General features: G+C 38.7%; 1 protein-coding gene across 1 annotated transcript in view; it reads right to left on the reverse strand.

Annotated features, from left to right (window-relative positions):
- Nucleotides 1-24,929, reverse strand: part of FAT4 (FAT atypical cadherin 4) — a 144,026-nt gene that overhangs the window by 40,265 nt on the left and 78,832 nt on the right. Inside the window, exons 5-7 of the mRNA XM_035325202.1 lie at nucleotides 20,248-21,170; nucleotides 19,312-19,486; nucleotides 828-1,008 (exon numbers count right to left, since the gene is read on the reverse strand). Of these exons, the coding sequence (XP_035181093.1) occupies nucleotides 828-1,008; nucleotides 19,312-19,486; nucleotides 20,248-21,170 (1,279 nt within the window). The remainder of the gene's footprint in view (nucleotides 1-827; nucleotides 1,009-19,311; nucleotides 19,487-20,247; nucleotides 21,171-24,929) is intronic.

The following is a 24,929-nucleotide window of genomic DNA, read 5'->3' on the forward strand; positions in this document are numbered from 1 at the left end:
TGCCATTACCAATAAATCTGTCCTCAGTGGATAATCTTTACCTTGTCACTGCCACTTAGCATCTTCATTACTCTTGCCTGTGAACTAGCCATGGCCAGTGTTCAGCTCAGTGACTAGTTAAGGCACAGGATTGCATCAACTGAGATGTGCAAACCAGTTGGAATTTAAAGGCAAAAATTTTAACTTTTTATTGTCTTCCCAAATAGGATACATTTCAATTCTGGCCTTGTATAATTTTCATTCTGTAAAGTGGGCTCTAAACTGAAGACGTTAATTGACTGTAGATTTACCTAGGGAACACTATGACTTTAAGAGAAAATTAACTATGTCCTTAATTACAAGTCCTCCGTTCTAAATGCTATGCTAAATATAAAGCTAAAACATTTAAAAAGGCTAAAATAACTGTCAGTAGTCAATAACACAGAATATTCACAGCCTATGTCATATTTCTTTAGTCAGAGAATGTATATGTAAGGACTGCCAGCTTAATTTCTTAATCCATTTATTATATTAGTTTGAGTTGCTTTTTTTTGTCTATACTTAGCAAGAAATTTAGCCCGTCAACAACAATGCTTAGGTGTGAGTTAGACTCCCATTTGCTTTTAATGTAGTAAAATATTAAAAAAAAAAAGTAATGAAACTTTTCTTGACCTTAATCAATTTCTCAAAGCATACTTTAAAAAAATCAGATTTGCTGAAAGAGTTTAGTTGCACTCTGTCCTTCTGTGCCTTAAAGCTTTATGTCTTGTTGATGATGGACACTGGGAAAAAAAATCTTCAGGCGAGGTATGAGGCAGGACTGCACTCAGTGGTGCTAAACGACCTACCTAATAACAGCATTTGTAGAAGCATCAGCATCTGAGGAGTTTACTAGCAAAATATCTGTCCCTGTAGGTGCATCCTCAGGAACAGTGGCAGAATACACGTTAAAGGCGAATGTGGGCATGTTGTCGTTAACATCATCCACTGTGACAGCAATGGTTCCAGTGCCAGTGAGGGCAGGAGATCCTGCAGGAAAGTGGGATAGAGAATGCCAGAGGTTATGAATACCACAGTGTTAATCTGAGGGCTGCCATCCCCGATTTAAAGCCTAATGATTGAACATGTCACAGCTCACAAAGCAAGAAAGCCAATTCAACATACAGGACAGGGTTAGATTTGTTTCAAAGGCATCTTGACATAAAGTACAAGCTGCAAAATAAAAATAAAAATAATAATAATAAAAAAAAAAAAAAAACTTTTTTTTTTTTTTTTACTCGTTTCATCTAATTCCAGCAACATTTTGTAATACAAGCTCAGCGGAAAAAGCTGGTCTTGGAACCACTCAGAAGCCTTCCTGTAACAATTAGGACCAATTTGAACATGTGGTTGCCTTTGAGAAGTCATTCAAAGGTGGCACACTGACAGCCGTGAAGACTCCAGCCTTCAATTTACTTATCCGCAGAACAAATAGAGTGGAAACAGTGGCAAACCCCAGCTTTCCGCACAGCACTTCCACTGCCGGTCACACCCTGACCTAGGGAGACCTTCCCTGAACGGCTGAGAAGGTTGCATGGTCTCCAGACTCATGCAGACTTGGTTTCCCCATAGAAGCAAGCATCTCTAGCAGCAAGGAATGCTGTAGCAGACTGCTCACCCTGATGGGATATTGCTGGCTTACAGGAAATTGGACTAATTTAACCTCCAGCTTTCTTTCTTATCCTGATACTTAACTCTGAGGAGCACAAACAAGTGAGAAATGGCATGCATATTCACGTGCAGTATTTATTCACTTTAAACTTTTCCTTTATCAGAACTGGAAGAAAAAAGAAGAAACGCTGAAAAAATTTACAAGTTCATGCTGGGTTTGATAGTTCATCACTCTTGTTTTCAGCCAACAATCAGCAAGACACCTCCTGCTAACCACATCCTTCACTGAGGGTCCCTGAAAAAACGGGATTCTGTCATTCTTCGAATACATAGCAAAAGTGTGTGTGTGTGGAGGCAGGGAGGAATAAGAGATAAAGAAGAGCTCAGAACTCCCATCATACTGCACGCTTACTCAAAAGACAGAAGATGACCATCCTGGTTTAACCAAGATTGGATCCCTTTCCCCCTCAATCTCAAAGACATACAATAATTCACTATTTGCTGGACCGGGGAAAAAGCAACGCTAATGAAATGCTTTGGGCCAGCACCCCGGAGACCGGTTCGAGTCCTTGCTGAAAGGCAAGTTTATTACACTGGGCTGTCACTTGATAAAATACAGGCAAGTCCCTGTGTGACCGCCCTAATCCCTCCGTCCCTGCAGATGATCGGGTCACTGCTGCACAAGGTTACGGCTGGGCCTCAACATCTCAGGGCTCAGGTCTCACGCAGTCCTTGCAAGGGCTCCAGACACTGAGCTTTTGTAGAAAAGAGCAACTGATGACCTCTTTTCCCAGTTTTAACCCCTGCAGGCTTAAGGAGCATCACATCATCTCAGGGAGGAGCTGGGAGCAGCTTCTGCAGGGGAAGGAGGTTTCCCACCACAAAGCAACTCAGCATAATGTGCAAACAGACCAAACAAATGAGTGTCCAGTGGAGACATACTATAAATCTTGCAGGACTCACTTTGAAGCCTGCTGATGGGACAGGCTGGACTACGATGCTGAGGAGAGAACATGAGAGCCAGGGAGGAAAGGTTTCACAGCATGGCCACCCACAATGGAGCCCTTTCTCTGCTCTGTTCTGAGGTAATTCATTCTGCCAATTAATATAATTTCAGCCATGAAGGCTTACATTAAGGCACTAAGTCTGACTCTTTTTTTTTTTACTTTTTTTTTTTTTCTTCTCAATTTTGTCATTTAGCCAAACACTTATAGATAGAAAGGGCTGCAAAAGTGTTCCCGATTGCTGAAATATTGCCCATGGAGTGTTTATTATTACTGCATTAAATGAAACGGAGTCCTCAGTGGTATTCACTGTGTGTGTCATCGAGCTCTGGCCTTCTATCTCGCATCTATCTCACATCTAATGAAATGAAAAGCTGAAAGTTGTTAAGTTTCACAGGTGATTAAACAAATTATGCACAATTCAGAGATTAATATTGGGTAAATCGCATTCAAAGAGCATCAGTAATGCAATGCAGCCTGGAAAAGAAAGCTAACTTGCAGCTAAGCCCTGAAACTCATTGTTTTAGATGTAATTGCTCACTCAAAAAGCCAACACTGGAAAATTCAATCTGTCAAGTTTCTTCACAAAATGAACTGCAATGGCAGCCTCTCCAGAAGCTGCCGTGAGATATGACATAACACGACGCTAGAGAGGTGGGATGAGCTCAGGCGCATGCCGGTGGGGTGCTCTGCAGGCGGAAAGGGGCTGGAGCTCAGTGCCATGCTAGCTGCATTCACAAGACTTCCCATCAGTGTGAGGAATGGGAAGAGGGTGCCTATGCCTGCTAGCACAGTACTGCAGGGACACACACAACAAGCAACATGCTGTGATGGGTTGTGTTTTTCTCCTGCATGGCTATTAAGTCCTTGTAATTGAAATGGTCCTGTAATGGAAATGGTCCCGTAATGTAAAGAGATGCCAGATGTAATATTTGCTTATGGGCTTTGGATATTTTCCTGCTCAGAGTTACACTGATAGCAGCAGCTTTTAATTCACCATTTGACTCCAACCAGCCTCAGTCCACTGTCCTCTGTGAGGTATATGAATTTGTAGGGTACCATGCAGGTGCTCCAAGGGTCAAATCCCAGTCCTGCTTCGGCCAAATGTAGCTGCAGACAGCCATCAGGCCTGGTATTTCACTCTTCATCACACTTTTAAGTTTAGACATATCCAGTAATCTTCAAAGTTTCTATTTGGTTATTTCACTCTTCTCTTGTTTTACATGGACCTTTAAGAGCAGGTGATAATGCAATGCACAGGAAGACTAAAGACAAATATATAAATATATATATTTAGCCCTGTACTCTCTTTTTGTTCACTTATGGCCTCATGTAAGTGTTACCTGTCTATATATTCCTTACCAATGCAACACACTCATCAAAATCAGAGCACTTGCATAAACTGAAACGGCAGAATTTGGCTCTTCATAAGGTACTTGCTGGCCATTACTTCCCCATTGGGTGTGTCTACAAGGCATAGCACAGGATGGACACATTTGTATTAGCCATAGAGAAGTGAATATACCAGCCAAGGTGGAGCACCATACTAATAAAATTAGCTAGGGTAATATAAGTAACCCAGATCTCATTCAGTTCTAGCTTGTGGCTCGCAGAAATATCCCAGAAGTCCAATATTAATTCATCTGTTTGCAACATCCTAAGTCACTGTTCTTCAGTTCAAAACCAAAAATCATTCTCATTTTACTTAGATGGAAAAACTCACACATCTACATTGGTTTCCCATCTATGTAGTTCTCCAAGTATGCCTTTTTTCCCCTCTAAGTAAAACATCACGTCCACAAATTTACTCTTTTATTCTATTACACTGAAAGATAAAGTTGCAATTTCACAGAGTTCTTAAAGCTTGCATTCACTTGAAATTAAACGACCAGCTCACATTTCTGCAGTTACTGAGAAATATAAGAAGAGGAAATTACAAATGAAGTAATTTTCTATGGAAAAGAAATAGCTTGGGGCCAAACTCTACCGTCCTCAGTGAACTTCCAGTGAAAGTTCTGCTTGCATAAAGACCACAGAATTTGGCCCCTGGTAATAAGTAGGTTTCATAAAATGTAGATGTCATATTTGTGGTGAAACAAGTACTTTCCATGGTCGGGCTGCATTCCCAGATTTCTTAGTTTTGCTTCGATAGCAAATCTTCCTCAAGTCAGTTATTCCAATTATATTAGAGCATCATCCTTTTTTTTTTTTCTTTTTCTTTTTTTTTTTTTTAATTGTGCTTAACATTTTGCATAAATAAATGTAGTAAATTTTTTGTCAATTCTCCCGTATTAGCCAAACACTCAGGATGCCCCTATTTTGATAAATAAACCATGATTACTATCTACGTAAAATTGTCGTATGCAGTCACACAAGACTTTGTGTATCCCTACAGACAGCTTGGAGTGCCACAAACGTACTCTTTTTTTTTTTTTAGTGAGTTTGCATGAAAATTTCTACCAGTTTTTCCTAGTATTTTGGACTATTTTTCAGCAGTAGTAGTAATTATTTGTCAGACACCCACCTCTTATTTAGAGTATTTCCCTAGAGCTACACTACTAGTTCCTTCAGATTCCAAAACACAGTCTCTCACAAAGGCTTAAAACATCCATGTTGAAAAAGCATTTTCTAGACAGATGGAGGAATGAAACAGACATCAAATGATTAATAGCCAGAGAACATAAGTTAACTCAGGGAAATAAATGGGAGAGATCAGATTGACTATTCAGTGACCATCGAATCTTTAAGACTTAAAAGATGACATTAATATACCATTAATATTATTTTGATTTTCCAATGTCTGTGTGCTGTGGTCTGTTTTTATGAACTGAACAGTTTATTTTCTAGGTGACAGCCGTACATATACATTAAGCAGAGAGCCCCACAAATGTCCACACGTCATTGTTGAAATAAAGATTAACCTGGGATAGTGTCAAAATAGCAACGCTGAGTTCAGGAAGAAAATTGCTTCCCACGGATGTTCTTCCAAAAATTTAAGCTTTTTGCTTACATCTGCAAAGTAAACATGTGTCTGGGGACGGAGAGAAGGAGCAGACCTTGGGAGCCTGCTCCTTGGAGGCCCGTGGTGGAGGACAAGTTGCAGGACGAGGTTATGAGAGGCCACCTCAGGCTCAACCAGCTGTGGGCCGCAGCTCCCCTCACTGTAGGGAATGTTTGAGGAGGTAATGTGACAAAATGGCAGCAGGGGACCATGGGGTGGGCAGGGAGAAGCAGAGGCGCAGGAGCTCTCTTCTCTCTTACCCTCTACTTCTGCCTGCTTCAGCAAGGCAGGACTGGCTGGGATCACCAAGCACATCTTCCACCCCATCCACTAGTCCTCGTTTGTGGCTGTTGGCCACAAAAAGAAGATCATGCTGGAAATATGTCAGTATAAAAGTTAGAACTGGCCCTAAAGAGAAGTTAGAGAATAACTATAAGTTATTTGCTTCAAGAAATTTTTGGGAAAAGATGATGTGCTTGGAAATCCTCTCAGCAGTGGGGTAGGTACTGTATGACCTATGGCAAAAAATTAGAAATAGGAGACTGTGCTCAGAACATTATCCACAAATTGTTTGAAGTTTTAATGGATCCTGGGTTTTGTCTGTGCCATAGTTAGCACAGCAGATAGTAAAACTATCATTCCTTTCAGAAACCAGGAACACAAAGTTTTTGCCAGCATTAAAATATCAAAACTAAGTGCTAGAAAAACTAACAATCAAGTAAAAAACTAGAGATACATTTTACTAAGGAAAAAAAAAAAAAAAGATTAAAATTAAATAAAATGAATCTAAACAACTAATCCAAACTCATACTGCAGGCAGTTTACCATGTTTTGTGGTAAATTAAACACATCATTATCCTGAAAATTGGAAAGCGATTTAACAGAAGTGGAATTTTTGCCTCGCTGAAACGTGTTGCTTTGCAACAAAGCGGATTTCACTTCTGCAGTCAAACACTCAATGAATGAGTCCCAGGGCTAGAAGCTGTATGTGTTATTACAGAGCACTAACTTTTTCACTCAAGTAAACAAGGCCTGTCTCATAATAAAGCAGCCAATCTTTCTAAATGCATTTAAATGCAGATAGAGTGTGCTGAGCCTCACACAAGCGAAGAATTTTAAAATAAACATGCAGATAAAGTAAGTTAAAATGCAGCTAGTTGATTTTCAGTACACAAGAAGCTTGACTTGAAACATGGATGAGCTTAAATTAATTTACCAGGAACACAAGAGAGAGCGTATATGCAAATGAGCAAAATAAGTAGTTTTACAAGTTGCGCCACAAATATTCACCCTTGCTGGATATACTGACTGTACTTTGCTTTCCTCTTATTCCTTTTTTCATACATGATTTCCTATTATATCTTAAAAAGCAAAAGCTGAAATAAGTACTTAAAAAACGTGTAATAAGAAGCTTAGAAGTTAGACATACTTTCATTCATCTCAACAGATAAATGGCAAATGAAACCACACATCTGCCCAGTTTTCACAAATTTCTGAAAAGTGTCAGATCTGAATTTTAAGATAGAAAAGTGGGTACAAAGCAGCAGCATTTACACCTCAAGCTTCCCAAAGCTGATTTAACTTTCACTTCATGAGAACAAGGGAGCTTCTGGGATAGCTCTGCATGTCTGCTAGTATCACCTGATGAGAAAAAGAGACTTTCCTTTACTGTATCAGATAATAGAAAACTCAGTATCGTCCTTCATCCTCCTAGACTAAAGAAGCTGGGAACAAACAGACCTAAATTTATGAATACATCCACCATTTCAAGTCATCAAAAATTTATTTATTTATTTATATTTTTATATATATATATGATAAATATATATATATATTTGCAAGACAGAGTACAGGCTTTTTCAGGCAATTACAAGTCCAGCCCCACTTAGACATATGCATGTATACACACACATCCTCATGCACATTTTGACAACATCTTTATCTCTCTACAAAAGAAATCCTTGTCCCAAATAGTGCTGCATGATGGTCACCCGGACTGTTTTTTTCCACATGATTTTTACATTTTGACAATTTCCTATTTAAATGACTGTGCTCTATGGATTCTCTAAGTTTTGCAGTTTCACAAAAGGGGCAACACTGAACTACAATATGCTTTTCAGCTACTCAGTAGCTGATTATGTAATCAAAAGAGTGGAACTTGTGTGCACAGAGTTTTAAGTTCCCTGGTGTATACACATCTTCCCCTGTCCCTTCTCTTTTCCTCTGATCTGCTCATCAGAACAAGTTACATGCAGCTGTTTACCAAGAGAGAAAAAAATGCTATTAAAGAAGCAGACCCAGCAGAACAGAAATAAAGACTGAGAATAAAATCTACACAATAAACCAAAAGCACAGCATACCACAATTTCAAGCTGTTCCATGTAACAACCTTTCTACACCCATCCACATTATTACAAATTTATCACTTATTCAGCTGAAAAACAGTAGCTATTACATTCCTCCAGTTTAGCATTTTCCCCCCATTGTTTTTGTTTAGCAAACTTTAAAATTGGTGAAGGAAAGGCTGAAATATTCTGGCTGCAGAACGCAGATTGACGCTGGGCTTCTGATATAAGCAGATGTCAGCAACTTGTGGCTGTCAGGTTTTGTTTTCCTTCCACAAAAGCCACTTTATCTTGTGCTGTACAACCCTCGACAAACACTTGTAATCTGATAACATCTAAGGTACAGGTCACTCATTGGGGATGGTGCCTGGAAAAGATTGATGAAGCTACCACAGGTTTCTTTGCAAGAACTGCATTTAATTTCAGAGCAAAAAAAAAAAAAAAGCCTTCTTCCAAGTAAGTTTCCCAACAAAAGTCCTTAAGGCCAATTTCTCACAACTTAATATAATGTTTGTAACAAAAACTGGTAAAAGACTGCTTTTAGGGTGCATCTCCATGTTTCCATGGTGCACACAGTTCTCCAAGGGGAGGCATGACGGTACACACCAGCAGGGCCTCTGGTGACTGTAGCTAGATTTAAAGAACAACTTAAAAGAAAGGCACTGAGATTAAAAAAAAAAATATTTTCTTAAAACCGCCAAATTACTTGTCCTTATTATAAGTTACTGCTGTAAACAGAAAAAACAGAGAAGCTGGCTCCTGCAGGGGCTGCTGACTAAGTCAATTTTTGACTGCTTGTGACTCCTGAATATCCCACAGTGAAATTCCTGTAATGCATGATTTTGAATTATGCTTTAAAAACACTCCCAAAAGCAAAGATTAACCAGCAGGATAAGTGTTCAGGCCATATGTGCATGTTTTACTGATTTTATCCTTGTAATTAAGGCTTCCTGAAATTCTAGATTTGTTGCTGAAGGATCAGTTAGCAAACTTTCAATTTATAAGGTGTTATATTTGATTTAGAAAATGGTTTAAGATCATGATGACTGGAAAAGTCTTAGTATTTATCAAAGGCTGAAAATTTTTCCTTCCATAGCATAATGACTACTTTATCTTTTTTTTTTAAAAAAAAAAAAAAAAAATTATATTCAGCAAACTGAGCACATTTGCAGTAGGATTTCATATAACAGTGATGTAAGCAGGAGGGCAAACATTTTACACTAATTTTCATTTAAGAGTTACAAGCTAATCATAGCAAGATGGATGAATGAACAGATGAGAGGAGCGTAACCTCAGAATTTCTGAACAGCTCTTTTTTTCCTTGAAGTTTTTTATTGATTGCTAAATCCTACAAATTAAGCATTATATTATTGCTTGTTTTCCAGTTTATATAAATGAAACTTTTTTTTTTCAAACTGATATACCTACTTTTTCTCCCTCTAACTAGCAACAACATTTTAAGAAATAATAATAGTAAAGAAAAAATAGCCAGGAAAACACTGAAGGCAGCTTAAATATCTGACAGTCCTGTTCTTATTCATTTGGATCAATAATGCACAGTATTTTGCTGTACTGTGCAAAATTAAATGAAAATTTAACTGCCTTGGCATATTTCTGAAGTTTAATTCTCACTTTTTCATCACTGCCCTTCTGTACATCCACAACCATTTAATGGTAATCAGCAGACATATTGTACACATGACTGTCCAATATATATATAATAAAACTGTACTGAAGTGGTAGGGGGGCTGAGAGAAGTAAATCATAAGATCCTACACATGAGATGACACTGAGGATCAGGACAATATCTGGCTTGTTTAATGTACTTCACACTGATTTGAGTGGGATTGACTGCTGGTCAAGCTGGTAATCCAAAATCCATAAAGCATGGTGGTAGTTTCTGTTTGACCAGTGGCAGAAGGAAACCACTGCCAATGGAACCAGATGTGAACTGGGAACATGGTCATAGAAGCACAAAGGTAGATGAAATATATTCATGACAGACAACAGCAGCAGAAAGTGAGAAAGGGAAAAACGAAGGAAAGAATAGAAAGCAAGTAAGGGACTGTAAAAAAAAAAAAAAAAAAAAAAGTAAAAAAGTTTATATTAATCTTCTTTGGCCTATGAATAAACATTTCATGCTTGAATCCCATTTGTATTTGCTACATATAACAGTAGGTGTCAATGAATCTTTTGTGAATGTGGGCTGACATTCAAGAAACTAACACAAGACACAACTGTACAACTTGAGAAAATAATGGTGTTTCAATGAAAGGAAGAAAAGTATTTCACAGCAGTGCAAGCTGTCTATAAAAAAGCATGGATGGAAATAAAGGAGAAGAAATATCCCTGCTAAGTAGATAAGCTATTTGAAAAACTGGGTGGTAAGAGTTCTTTGAACTATATTTTCCATACAATACAGTACATAGTACAGTCGATCCCACCTTACCATAGATGAACACTTACCTCATTAAAATTTTAAATATTTTCTGTCATAAATCAGATAAATTTGTAATACTGAGTTAAAGGTGATGCTAATTGCTTTTATTAAATGAACCCTTTAAGAAGAAGCAGAAACCAGCTTTGACATGGCACACACATGCCTGGCAAAGCTGTTATTTGTAGCCATTTATTTCAACTTTTTTTCCTCTGTTATTTTTACAAATAAATATTTACAAATATTTTATACATATTTTCGTGGTAAGATATCCTGTTTGATGACAAACAACACTGAAATACAGAATATGCCTGTTTCCTTCATTTACAATGCAACAACCTCTTAGAGCAAGCAAGAACGTCATCCACACTCATTATTCATTCTTTCTACATGGCATGGTTCAGGAGTGTGAGTGGGCTCAACGCACACAAATCCATGGGTCCCGATGGGATGCATCCATGTGTGCTAAGGGAGCTGGCAGAGGTGATCGCCGAACCGCTCTCTGTCATCTTTGAAAGGGCCTGGAGAAAGGGTGAGGTGCCTGAAGACTGGAGGATAGCCAATGTCACTCCGGTCTTCAAGAAGGGCAAGAAGGAGGATCCGGGAAACTACAGGACAGTCAGTCTCACCTCTGTCCCTGGAAAGGTGTTGGAAAAGCTTGCTCAGGATGCCATCTCCAAGCAATTGGAAGAGAAGAATCTTATGAGGAGTAGTCAGCATGGATTCACAAAGAGGAAGTCATGCTCGACCAGCCTCATTGCCTTCTATGATGGCATCACCAGCTAGGTAGATGGGGGGAGAGCAGTGGATATCATCTACCTTGACTTTAGCAAGGCTTTTGATACTGTCTCCCATGACATCCTGCTAGCAAAACTGAGATAGTGTGGGATAGAGGAGTGGACAGTAAGGTGGGTTGAGAATTGGCTGACTGGCTGAGCTCAGAGGGTGGTGATCGGCGGCGCAGAGTCCGGCTGGAGACCTGTGACTAGCGGTGTTCCCCAGGGGTCGGTGCTGGGTCTGGTCTTGTTCAACATCTTCATCAATGACCTTGATGAGGGAATAGTGTCTGCCCTCAGCAAGTACGCCAACGACACAAAGCTGGGAGGAGTGGCTGACACACCAGAAGGCTGTGCTGCCATTCAGAGAGACCTGGACCGGCTGGAGAGATGGGCAGGAAGAAACCAAATGAGATTTAATAAGAGCAAGTGTAGAGTCCTGCACCTGGGAAGGAAAAACCGGATGTATCAGTACAGGCTGGGGGATGACCTGCTGGAGAGGAGCTCTGCGAAGAAGGACCTGGGGGTCCTGGTGGACAACAGGTTGACCATGAGCCAGCAGTGTGCCCTGGTGGCCAAGAAGGCCAATGGGATCCTGGCGTGCATTAAAAGGAGTGTGGCCAGCAGGTCAAGGGAGGTGATCCTCCCCCTCTACTATGCCCTGGTCAGGCCTCGCCTGGAGTACTGTGTCCAGTTCTGGGATTCCCAGTACAAAAAAGACAGGGATCTCCTGGAAAGAGTCCAGCAGAAGGCCACAAAGATAATACGGGGCCTGGAGCATCTTTCCTATGAAGAAAGGCTGAGAGACCTGTGTCTGTTCAGCCTAGAGAAGAGGAGACTGAGGGGGGATCTCATTAATGTCTATAAATATCTGAGGGGTGGGAGACAGAAGGATGTAGCTAACCTCCTCTCAGTGGTTTGTGGGGATAGGACATGGGGCAATGGCCGCAAGACAGAGCGCAGGAAGTTCTGCACCGACATGCGAAAGAACATATTTACAGTAAGGGTGACGGAACACTGGAACAGGCTGTCTAGGGAGGTTGTGGAGTCTCCTTCTCTGGAGATATTCAAGGCCCGTCTGGACGCCTAGCTGAGCAGCCTGCTCTGAGGAACCTGCTTTGGCAGGGGGGTTGGACCTGATGATTATTCGAGGTCCCTTCCAACCCCTACAATTCTGTGATTCTGTGATCAAATTATGTTCATTAAAAGATACAGGAATTCTCACCACTATTTTTGATAAACGAAAAGAAGAATATTAACTCTAATCCAACCAAAGCCAGAAGACAATGAAATGGAATCCAATTCATCCAAGAACCTTCAGCTAAAAACAGATTATCTCTTTTGGAATAAACCTGTCAATCACTTGCTGGGTTCTCCACAATCTCAACACAAGAAATGTTTGAATGGAGAGGCATGTATTTAAACTGAGTACTTTCTAAAAGTAGCAAAAGTATGCCTGAACTAAAGAGGACAAACATTTTAACACGCATTTCCAACTCTGCTTGCCTTATCCAAATAAAATCCGCCATCAGCTGAAGTTGGTATCAAAGCTGAAGTTCTGCCTGTGATTTTAACCTAAGTGAAAAAGTAACATTCCTTCTTGTCATGGGTATTTTAGCTCGTGCTGACCAGCTTGAGCCCTTTGCCAATCTGAACACACACCTCTCCCGCACCCTACCCCAGAGAATACATACACTTGGACTTAGCCCAGAGACTCTCACTGAACTATTTTGAAAAAAGTGATCTAATAAAGATGATTTAACTCCAAATAAAAGATCAAATGCTGCAAATGGTATTCTGGGGCTGGATTACACATCTTGTAGGGCAGTCCTCTGAAGGGATGGGCTAAAGCCTCATCTCCTCTGGGGAGTAAATATGTCACATCATATAGACATGAATACACTCTCTTCCTTGACAATTACTCACTGGGGAACACCCGACTTACTCCTGCTGCCTAAACGTCTTTCTGAGCCTGTTGCCTTCTAGAGAAAAATTAAAACGCTGCCAAGAGTTTCTAGGCTCTCAGAAAGGGTAGGATCCTGCTATTAGCCACAACTAAAAAAAGCTGCTATTGATTCCCCTCTCTCCTGATTTTAGATGATGGTAACACAAAATAGATGCTGCAAATTCACTGATGAGACTGCTGCCAGTTCTCCTCCAGTGTGCTTCAGAAATAAATTAAAAAAAAAAAAAATCATGCAAAACTACTAAAACAATAGCTTTAGTACCAGTAGCGCAATAGTAAAAATAATACAACTAGTAAAATAGCAAAACTGGGCTCAAAGTAGATAGTATTGGCATGAGGAAGAGCTTCCCTAACAGCACGGAAATAAATGGGGCTGGGATAGAAACCAACATTCATTGTGGAACAGCTGTGGCATAAAACAGAGCAGAGAAGAGAGCATTCATTATGTAAACTGCTAAGCACCAAGGTAAGCATACGTCAGCTTCATTTAGCTCACCAATGGCCAAAGTGATGTGCATATTTAGACATAACATATAAAACAAGGAAAACAGGCCGCTTCTAAAGGAGATTTGTGAGTTGTTTGTTTGTTTTGAGAGCACCAAGATTTAAAAATAGTTGAATTTGTTTTAAAAATACAACTCATTCTTTTAAGGCAACATCTATTCACACTGCAGACTGCCTGTTAAGTAGAAACACAGTGAAAGAAAACAGGATGAGTATAAATGTCCTTAAGCCCAGTCATATAAATCTCGCAAAATGTTAACCCTCGAGACTCTTTCTTACTATTACTAGAAAATAAAGAGGCTGAAGTTTTTCTAATATGAAAATACAGTCCTTTACTTGTCACCCCAAACCAGGAAATATTTCAAAACGTGTCAAATGAAAAGAGTGAGAAGAACAATACAACTGCATTGTCAGATTTAATTTGATTTTAAGATTGAAGTGAACCAAAAGCATATGTCAAATGAGAATTCCTGAGAAGGATATAACCTCTATGTTTGGTTGCCCTCCTGCATTCTTGAAGGAAAGAATGCATAAGTTGAGGGCCAACATTTTGTAAAGAAAAAACATATGGCTGTTTTTTTATACAGGCCAGGGAGGTATACAATGACCAGCTAACTAAATATATTTATCAGTTCACTGATTTGTTTATTTCAGAACTATTATCTAAATCAGTAAATACGTTATTTAACAAAATAATTAAAAAACGTACAGCAACACAGCTAATTAGAAACATCACATTGTGATTTTGGTTTTATTGTGGCAACATGTCATTCTGTCCAACCAAAACAGATATGGTGGTTGCAGTTTATTTAAACAGTAGTCCTGGGTAGCTAGCAGGTTTCCAGATGTGCTACTCTACCTCCCTGCGACCAATAAATAAAAGGAGGAGGACTGCTGGAATGCTAACATTTTCTCCAGAAAATGTGTCGAAGAGTTAAAGCTCTGGATGATAAAAGCGGCTGCACCAGTCCTTGTCACACTGCCAGGACTGAATGTTTACCCATTGCTGGGTCTCCACCAGATGGGGTGAAAAAAATAATTTAGAAAGTCTCTTTTCCCAACCATTTTGCCACGAAGAAGGGTGGTGCTAAGCAAAACAAATGATTTATGTGGTAGAAACAGTCCTGTAAAGACACATTCAAATAGCTGCACGTAGGTTTCTTGGCATTTATGTTAGCAGATATTTTGGGGGAGCATGTGCAATTTAAACACTATCGTGTTATTCCACAGTCCATCATTTTGCTTGTCATTATATTTATAATTCACACACTCTGGTCTACAGCTTGTGCTGCAAGAGGGGCTCTAAATTGGGATGGGTGAACTTTGGGGTTGAATTATGTTTTATATCTCAAACAAAGCCACAGGTGTACAGCTCCAGAAAATGCTTTGTGCCTCTTTGTAAAACCTTACTGCTTAGAGGAGAAGTCTCCTGAGACCAAGCAGAAAGGTGGAAATGCAAAAGTGCGGGAAGAGGCTGAAATCATGAACCTTTGTGCAGGCTTTGTCATGGAAACTGGGCACGAAGCAGACTGCATGTCCACAGATCACTGTATCATCTGCCACACTCATCTAAGCACCTGAAAACATCTCATCAGTCTTTGCCCTCCCCCAGAGGAGAGGGAAAACTCTGTAAACCCAAGATCTACCTTGAGGACTGGGTAGAGGATAGCAGGTAAGATCAAAGAATAGCTGGGCCAGAGTCAGGACGATAAATATATCATGACACTCATTTCTCCTGGTCTGAGAATAATTCTCGGGAAAGCATTTTTCTGACAAGTGCCCAACTCCCATCACTGGTGCAAGTTGTCCTGCCAGCAGTCCCTGTCTCACCTGCCCAGCACTCTTACAAGCACCTCGGCTCAACTCTTAATACTCAGTAACTCATGAATTCTTCTCACATGTCCTGGACCTAAATCCAGGCTCCAGGAGAGCATGCCTGCATGACATTTTGAAGCCTAGAGGCTACTCAGCTAGCACGGGCACTCGATCCCACGCAGCCCTGCTAGCTAGCTCATGCTTCACATATGAGGGCTGATGCTTTGCCATGCTGTAATCCTTCATCTGCTACAAATAGACTCAGGGTATGTCCTGCCAATATGTGTTACAAAACCCATAAGGTACGGGGTGAAGCAATGTGCATGAGCAAAGTGTCTACGCCTTGTAGAGAGGCCATGGACTGTTTTCAATATATTAGACTGACACCTCTACATAAAAATAATTAATTTTTCCATCAACTTCTCCATAAACATTATAGAAGAACTATACGAACCACAGTCACAAACTGATGAACTGACAATAAACATAAGTAAGAAATCATTGATTATGTTTAGGGAGATCAGGAAGACATCCAAAAAGTTGAAAATCCATCAGTCCTTACATCTAAAGGTGCTTCTAAGCATGTATTGTGTCTGATTCTTTGAAACAAAGGGAAGAGTTGGCATAGACTTCTACAGGAGTAAGGTATCATCCTTGAATGTTTTAAATTAGTCAGTGCAGCATATAAAAAATGAGATGTAGATCCTAAAAAGAATGGGAAATGGGCTGGACGCAGAATTTTGCCCTTGATGTACTACCCAGACATTTCCAGAGCTAACTGCATCTGGACGTCTACCATGATTTTTATCTGGAATAAAAAAACTAAGTAAGATGCACCATATATGGGCAAGTCTGTTGCTTGGGCTGCTAAAGGCAACCCAAAAGACTGTTTATTACAGCTAATAAAAGCCATACTCAAAGTAGAATACCTTTCCCTTGATTTATTTTCGGAGATAATACGGATGTGGATGAATTCAGACATGCCTGCTTTCTTCAACGTTTTGGCAGGCACTGCTTTCCTCCAGAGGAGCACAGTTCTGTGTGTGTGTTTCTCACTGAATTTACGCTGTGTAAGATGCTGCTGTCTAGGAACAGAAGCATTATTTAACAAATTCAAGCTAAGATACTAGAAAGAATTAATTACATTAGGCAAAGAACTGGACATGCCTGTGAGAATCTCTTCCATAAATGTTTATCAGCTACTCAATAATGAAATATTTGAAACACTTTTCTTACACGGTTCAAGATAGTGCCACTGCCATCATTTTAGTTGTACAGCCAGAACTACCTTATTTAATGAATGCACCAACTAGCAAAGGTCAGTATGTTAGCACCTGGATACCCATCACACACCCATATTGTTAGCTTTTAAAACATTCTGTATATTTTAAAGTAACACATTCTTATTCTGATAAGCTACAACTCATTTTAAAAGAGGCTTCCTCCTCCATAATATTTTTCTAACTCGGCTGCCAAATGTCTACGGTAGTGCACGTACATTCAACATATGATAATGTAATATATAGTAATATAAAATTCAAGACACAGCTAGACAGAGATCTCAGAATCTGTAGCTTGGTCCATTTGTTCCACCTTATTGTGACAACCATCACTCCTTAAGAGGCCTCAAACAATTTATATGCCAGAGTGTTCTTTACCACCTAGATTGCTGAATTCAGTACGACTAATTTAAGTATAATAGGGATCCCACAGAATTTCCTCAGCATGTAATATATTTAGAGTACTCAGAGTACTGTTATGACTGTGGTCCACAACCTGCTTCCATGAAATCAAGGGAAATTTTGGCATTGACTTCTACAGGAGCAGGAGATTTTCCTGTGATGGTTTAGTTTAGATAAATCATTACTAAGTTTTAACTGCTTTCTTTGATAATTTAGGGTAAGTCTCCAGTCTGATCATAAGATATTGTCTAACATTATTCACAGGGTTGGTTAAAAACTATAGTAAATCATATGCATTAGTCAGGTTGTAAATCTAAATACTCTAGAAGAGTTAAATTTAACTTTAAGTTACTATTTAGCATCTGTTTCTGAACACTTTTGCTAGCATCTTTTAATATCGACAAGGGGGAGTAGTATCTTGTGATTTAGCCTTATGATAACACAGCTGTATCTGTTATATAAAAATATATAAATAATGCTTAATCAGCATAATATCTGAGTGTTTAAATATAGGAGCTAATGAAACATGCTGCTACTCTTGTCAGCTACTTAAGGCAAAGGCCCCACGTACACTTCATGAACTAAAATCTCCTCTGGACTAGTTGAAACTCAGAAGCCGCTCAACACAAATATTTTCATTTGCTATGATTGGGTTAATTTCTTTTGGATTTCATATTTTTTAGGAACCAGAGTTTAGGAAAAGATTATGCTATTGTCCAACTTTTGGCTTATACATGGTGTTAGGCATAGGGTGAAACAGATTTCTTGCTCTTTTTTTCTGGGAAGAGTAATAATTGTTTGCCACTTGACACATCCCTTATTAGTTCAGGCATTGCGTATTTTTGTGTAGGACTATGTTCTATAGGGTCCTAACTGATGCCCAGTCCTGCTAACTTGGACTGGAACGGTGAACAGGCATCAAGGATCTGCTTTCTCTAATATCCAGCCTCAGCTTCTGAAGGAACATAAGGATATTCAAGCCCAAGCACATCCAAATCACAAATGAACACTTTGCAGCTATACTTTACACTGGAAAGCCAGTGTAAAAAAATACAATGCAATATAGTATATCTAGCCAAAGTACAAGACAAATGATACGTCAAGTCCTAATACTGTGTTTCACAGCTTCAGCTCTGCCCAGACTGTGAAATACCTGAGCACTGCTGCAATAGGAAAATATAAGCCATAGATATTGTCACTGACATAAGATCCTGCATACAATATGGCAGAAAACAAAATTGCATCAACTTGTCAACAAGTTGGGATTGCTTCAATTTTTATTATTAGAAAGAACAAATTCTGCAATAAATTACATCCCATCAGACTGTGGGGGACTGGAGATCGGTCCAGAATATGATGAAGAATGTCCTTGTTACTAATATTCATACCCAAATCTGCAACCAAAATTTTATGCTCAGACACCTGAAGTAAAACTGTGATTAATCTTCATAACAAGAATTAATGTCTGTGTTTTAAACTGAGGGAACTTAGAATACATTTGGGATTTTGGAGCAAACGTAAGACTGGATGCTGAGCAAAGCAGAAAATTCAAATGCTGAAATCTAAATTGTCATTACTTTTCAGGGGTAACATTTCAGTAAGATTAACTGAGTAGTCCATAGCTGTTTTCTGGCCATTGATTTGACCTGTCTGCACATTTCCAATGACAACATTATACAGTTTTTCATTGCCATTCATGAGGCTGTCACGACCCAGGTAGGATCACTTACTACTATGGGTGAAAATAAACCAACCTGCCTAAAGCTGTAGTGAGTCCTAATATCGCACAACTAGACATATGGATAAAATCCTTACTTCCAGAAACTGAACTCCCTTTGACATCACATGAGCCCAGATTTCACCCCTGAGATCTAAACTGAAACTTGGGTACATTCAGATGTAGAGCTTAGGGATATGGTTTAGTGGAGGACTTCTTAGCATTAGGTCAGAGGTTGGACTCGGTGATCTTGGAGGTCTCTTCCAACCTAGACTATTCTGTGATTCTGTGAAATCTCCATGCAGTAAAATTTCAGACCATCATTTTTATGACAGTCTGATGATGGTCTGTGATGGTCTATGTATTTCTTTTACACCCAGAATGAAATGTTTTCAAGTGATACACGATTTAACCAGAAGAGATTGTGCATTTTACCTGAATCAGCAGCGGTGATGAGTAAAACATACTGCTCCTTCGTCTCTCGGTCCAGGCTCTGCACCAAGCGGAGCTCTCCACTGGCTGAGAGAATAAAGGCTCCTTCTTCATTTCCACCCACGAGAACATAGGTAAGCTTGCTGTTTAGGCCTTGGTCATCATCCCTTGCTACAACCTACAAAAGCAACACAAAAATATGGGGAGAAGTATCAGTATCTGGTAAGTGCAGGGTCTGTACAATTTTATTGGGAAGAAAAAAATATTCTCTATGACATTAATCCAAATTAATTGATTGAATTAAACCAAGTGCCTTAAGGGCTATTATAAATTAGCTGTTATTGTAAAATAACTTAACACAATGGTGATGGACTCAAATGCATTGTTTGAAAATTTTTAAACAGTTAATTACTTATTTTTCTCAAGCATAAACATAGTAAAGACTGCGTTGGGATGTAGTGAAAACAGCAGATGACTTGGTATAGGCTGAGATGAGTATCAAAGAAAGCACTGCACGTCCTGCCATCTGAATCCATTTAGTGCTCTTTCAACATTTGGATCAGATCCTCATCTTATGCAGGCAATGATCAGATTGAGAGATTTGTTGCATCAAAGTTGAGACTAAGATGAGGGAATAAACCAAACTCTTAAAGTCCCAGCGTACATAGGAAGATAGGTGAAAAAAATGACACAAAAAGACCCTTCAAAGCCTAATATAAAATTTTGGTAAAAAACAACTAACAAACAGAAAGGAAAACAAAACAACAACCAATGCATATTAGATTACAGCCAAAAGAGAATTTTTCAATTTTGTCTTTTTTTTTTTTTTTTTTTTTTTTTTAATTGTGGAGGAAAGATACTGCATATTAACAACATATCATATTGTAAGGCACACTGATAGTTGTAGCAAATACATATTTATTTGCTGAACGTACTCACCTGAAGAATGACTTTGGGAAGCGTCTCTAAATTCTCCGGGACATTCACAGAGTAGGGAGAAAGCTCAAATGTGGGAACATAATCATTGACATCCTTCAGAATAATATTGACTGCTGTGGTGTCAGTCCTTGGGCTGCTTCCACGATCGGAGGACTGAACAGTCAATGTGTAGGAGGGCTTCTTCTCTCTGTCCAGAGGCTTAGCAACTGTTATCACCCCCGTCACAGAGTCAATGCGAAACTCATTATTGGTATCTCCACTCATGATGGCATAGCGGACTTGCCCATTTGTACCCTCATCTCCATCAGTAGCAAGCACTTGGATTAAATCTGTCCCTGTTAATGTATTTTCTCCCACCTCTACTTTATAAAGCTTTTGTGCAAAAAGGGGGTTGTTATCGTTAATGTCGAGGACTATAACTACCACATCTGTAGATGAAGAAAGGGATGGCTGACCCTTGTCTGTAGCCACTACGGTCAACGTGTAGTTGGACACAGCTTCTCTGTCGAGCTCCCCGGTTAGCCTGACTTCCCCATCGATAGTGCCAATGCTAAATTTGTTTCCCAGAGGCCTAAGCAGACTGTACTCGATGTAGCTGTTCGGACCGCTGTCAGGATCAGTCGCCTGTGCTTTGAACACAACCGTATCTATCGGCGTGTTTTCTGGGATGTAGGTCAGCTTCGGAGAGATAAAGGTGGGAGGGCTGTCGTTCACATCCAGCAGAATAATTGAAACCTGGGCTGTGCTTGTGTACCTGGAGGCCGGGAGAGGGGCCATGTCGTGGACTTGCACAACAAGGCTATAGAAAGACTGGCTTTCCCGATCCAAAGGCTGTTGGATGCTCAGCACCCCGCTGCTGTCGATGCCAAAGTGTCCTGCGCTGTCCCCGGATGTGATGCTGAAGGACAGCTGCGAGTTGGGGCCTGATGGGGCAAGAGAAGAAAGGTAAGAGCATGACCTAATCCCACTGACCTAGATATAAATGTTTCTAGCCTCATTTCCTATTGAAATGAGGATTATATGATCATGCTGCCTGTTCAGCTTCCCATCATCATTTCTGAATCCATCAGCTAATTTCAGGCGAGTTTCATGGTAGAACAGAAGCCTTTGAAATAATTAAATTCTAACAGGAGTTGAAGAGAGACAGGGAAGGATGTTACTAATTAGAGCAGCCACTAAGGGAATGGCCAGAAGAGTTTGTCTCTGTACTTCTTTCAGCAGGAGCCACATGGTGAGAACACGCAATGGTTCTATGGTGGTTCTATGATGGTTACGGACAAAAGATTTTAAGTGTTTTCTTTTAGAAACCAAGCCTCAAAAGTTCTGCTGCTTACAGAATAGCTTTTTTGCTCCTTTCTTCCCATTTCTAGGCTACAACGTTATCATTGATTTAATTATTTTATGAATTCTTCCACCCAATTAAAAAAAACAAACAAAAAACAAAACAAAAAAAACAAACAAAAAAACAAAACAAGCAAAAAAAACAAAACAAAACAAAACAAACAAACAAACAAAAAAAAACAACTGCCATGCCTAGATGGAGCAGGCCAAGAGTGAATACATTGGAGAGGTATGCTTACCATACATGGAATAGTGTTCAAAAATACCAGATGAACAGCCTTCATCTTATGACTGAAACATAACTAGTAATTATGGTGGTCAGGGAGTGATTTATAATTTTGGTAAGGGAAATGCATTGTGAGTCTTGACAAGGCTACAAAATGTCCCTAAATATGCCATACAGAAAAAAAAATATATATATATATATACACACTTTTAAATATAGTATGCATTTATATTATTAATATTTTAATTAATTTTGATTTTTTCCTTGTTTTGGGTCATGAAGAATGTGATTTATGTTTAGCAGATTAACAAAGTATTCATTACTCATTTACCCCTCAAACTCAGATTTTCATGCAAATAAACCAAGCCACCTGCTTAAGCAGCTGATTACTTTGTTGTGCATTTTGTCATTTTTACTCAGGAGCTCTTTTCCCTCCAAATGAACTGTTTTGATATCAAAATTATCCCTGTATTCAATTTATTAATCGCTGATGTTTATTAAGCTCAGACTCGGGAACTCTAGTCCTACTTGCCTTTTCCCCAGTGGCTACTTTAATTGGCATCTTTCTCTTTCTCTTCTTCTCTTGTAGAAACTTAATTAAAAAGTAAATAGAACCATACATGAAAGACAAAATATTTTAATGCAATTTTTAAAAAAATGCATTTGTATGCCAGATATTAGTGTTTCTATGTTACTTTGACCAAGTGAGTTCCTGTGAAAATGTAGTACTATTCTATTTTTTGTTCAGCTGTACTTTAAAATGATTAATTATACAGATAGAAGTCTTTGATTTCAGTAAAGTACTTTCTGGCAATTCAAGATTTTGGCAATTGACTTTGGAAATGGGTAGGAATTAGATCTTACAGAATAAAATATTTTTTTACTATTTTTAAATACAATTTTTCATTGTTTTCTCTGGTGGTGTATTCCTATTAAATTTAATACTTATTCTTTATCTCACCTCCATGTAACTTCTCATTCCTTGTCCTGTATTCTCATAGGTCTTAACAGTACTAATGTTTATATAGATTAAATTGTGGTTGTCCTGAAGCAGGAGATTTTCCTAAATATCACTGGAGCCAGGACTGCCACTTAACAAACTATTCTGTTTCAAACAGCACACAAATCTGGAATTATGTGATTTTTCACTGTTTCACTGATTTTTCTGTTAATTAGATATGCAAATATATATATATATGAATCTCAAAATGAATGTATTTAAGGAAACTGAGTCATTTATTGTTCTGTAGATGAGCTGATATTTACTATGGATTTGTATGGTTCAAGCTGACAAGTGGTGTGTCAAACAAGAAAATGACAGTGGGAGCTATTTCACAATCACAGTGAATTTATTCTTTACCAGTGTTTATCCTAAAGCAACAGGTATACCTCATTAGAAAACAATGTCTTTTCAGAGCTATTTGGGGATCACATAACATAAATAATCAATGAAATCATATTTGTATGCATTGTCTGAATCACATGCAGTGCAGTATAATACTGGTTATTTCTGTACTCCAGATAAATACAAGAAAACACAGGATAAAAGGTTTGGGGCTTCAAACAAAAATATAAATAGATGACCACATTTGCTGAAGTTGCAGTTCTGTTGGTGAACTCAGCCTGGCATGTTCTTGGAATGAAATTTCTGCCCTATTAAATTTTAAATCCAGCCTGTTAGAAAAGTCAGTGTGACAGAAAACGTATGAGGCAAGATATCTGTCTTACTTTTCATGGCATTGCTCCTCAAATGCTCATTTGCTTCCTTCCTAATTGAGTGCATGATGAATGTAAAATGATACGTCAGTGCTATGACAGATCACATCCATTGCATGCAGATGAAAATTAATGTATGAGGTGCAAGAAAAAAGGAAAACAGACCCATAACGGCTAAGTGAAATTAACTGTCATAAATGTTTGAAGTCAAGCATCATAATCCTAATTTTTTGAAACTTTTTTCCCCTTGTTTGGTTGTTAGGGCTTGCAGGTTTTTGTTGTTGTTGTTGTTGTTGTTTTGTTTTGTTTTGTTTTTCATTCTTCATTTTCTGCCCACTTTATATTGTGATGAAACCAAAAATATTTGGACAGGAAAAGAAACTATAAGAGGGGATAGATAAGACACAAACCTATTTCTCTACATGCCTGAAGGAGCAATCACTTCCCTGGATATGTAGATGCAAGCACAAATTCCTCCTCCAATATATAGTTAGCTTACATAAAAATAAATCTTTAACAAGAGTGGTGAAGAAGAGATCCATACAAGCACAGACAATATCATAAAGGTCTAATTTCTGGTTTGTTGGCTTATCTTATGGAAACTTTTCTCTCTCACTTTCTCAGTTTGATCTCAAAAATAGTTGTACAATCCTTTACCACTGAAAGCACTATCCATCAGCACTTGAATGTTCCCACAAAAATGTCTGAGCTTGAACAAAGCATTTCCTGAGGAAAAAAAATTGTTTCACTGAACAATCTTGATGAGCTCTGTTGTTATACATACATAAACTGGGGTTCCTTGAAGCACATAGGTGATTTGTGCTTGAAGTCCACATTTCAGCGTAAGACACTATGGACTTTCCTGAGGCTCCAGTTGAAAGGAGAGAAGTTTGCTTAATTTTTCGCAAAATACCCTTCACCTGTAAAGTCAGTGTGAGTAATATAAATAATTTTGTATTAAGTCACCCTGAGTAATGTCTGTGGACGCTTAATGTGCAGTATGCTACGGAATCATTTTTATGTATTTTATGACCATATTCTGCAATTATTCTTGTTTGGACATAAATTATATGGCAAAATGCTTAAGCGAGCTATAAAGATTGTATCTTTAGCACTCCAACACATTAACACCTTCTTCATGTCATAAATAATCCCAAGATTAAAGCTTATTTTAAAGAGAAAATTTCCCATGATCTCCTTTAGTCAGTTTTTGAACTCTGCTATTCATACCCTGTAGATCACAATCCTCTTAATGATATACTTAGAAGTTACAGTACAGTTCAGGATACGTGCTGAGATAATTGCAGATTAAATATTTTATAGCAGAACCTTCCTGAGAATATATCATAAAATTAAAGAAAAAAAAATATATCATAAAATTAAAGAAAGTACGTTTAGG

This window comes from Oxyura jamaicensis, chromosome 4 (genome assembly GCF_011077185.1).
Source record: "Oxyura jamaicensis isolate SHBP4307 breed ruddy duck chromosome 4, BPBGC_Ojam_1.0, whole genome shotgun sequence".
NCBI classification, from domain to species: Eukaryota; Metazoa; Chordata; class Aves; order Anseriformes; family Anatidae; genus Oxyura; species Oxyura jamaicensis.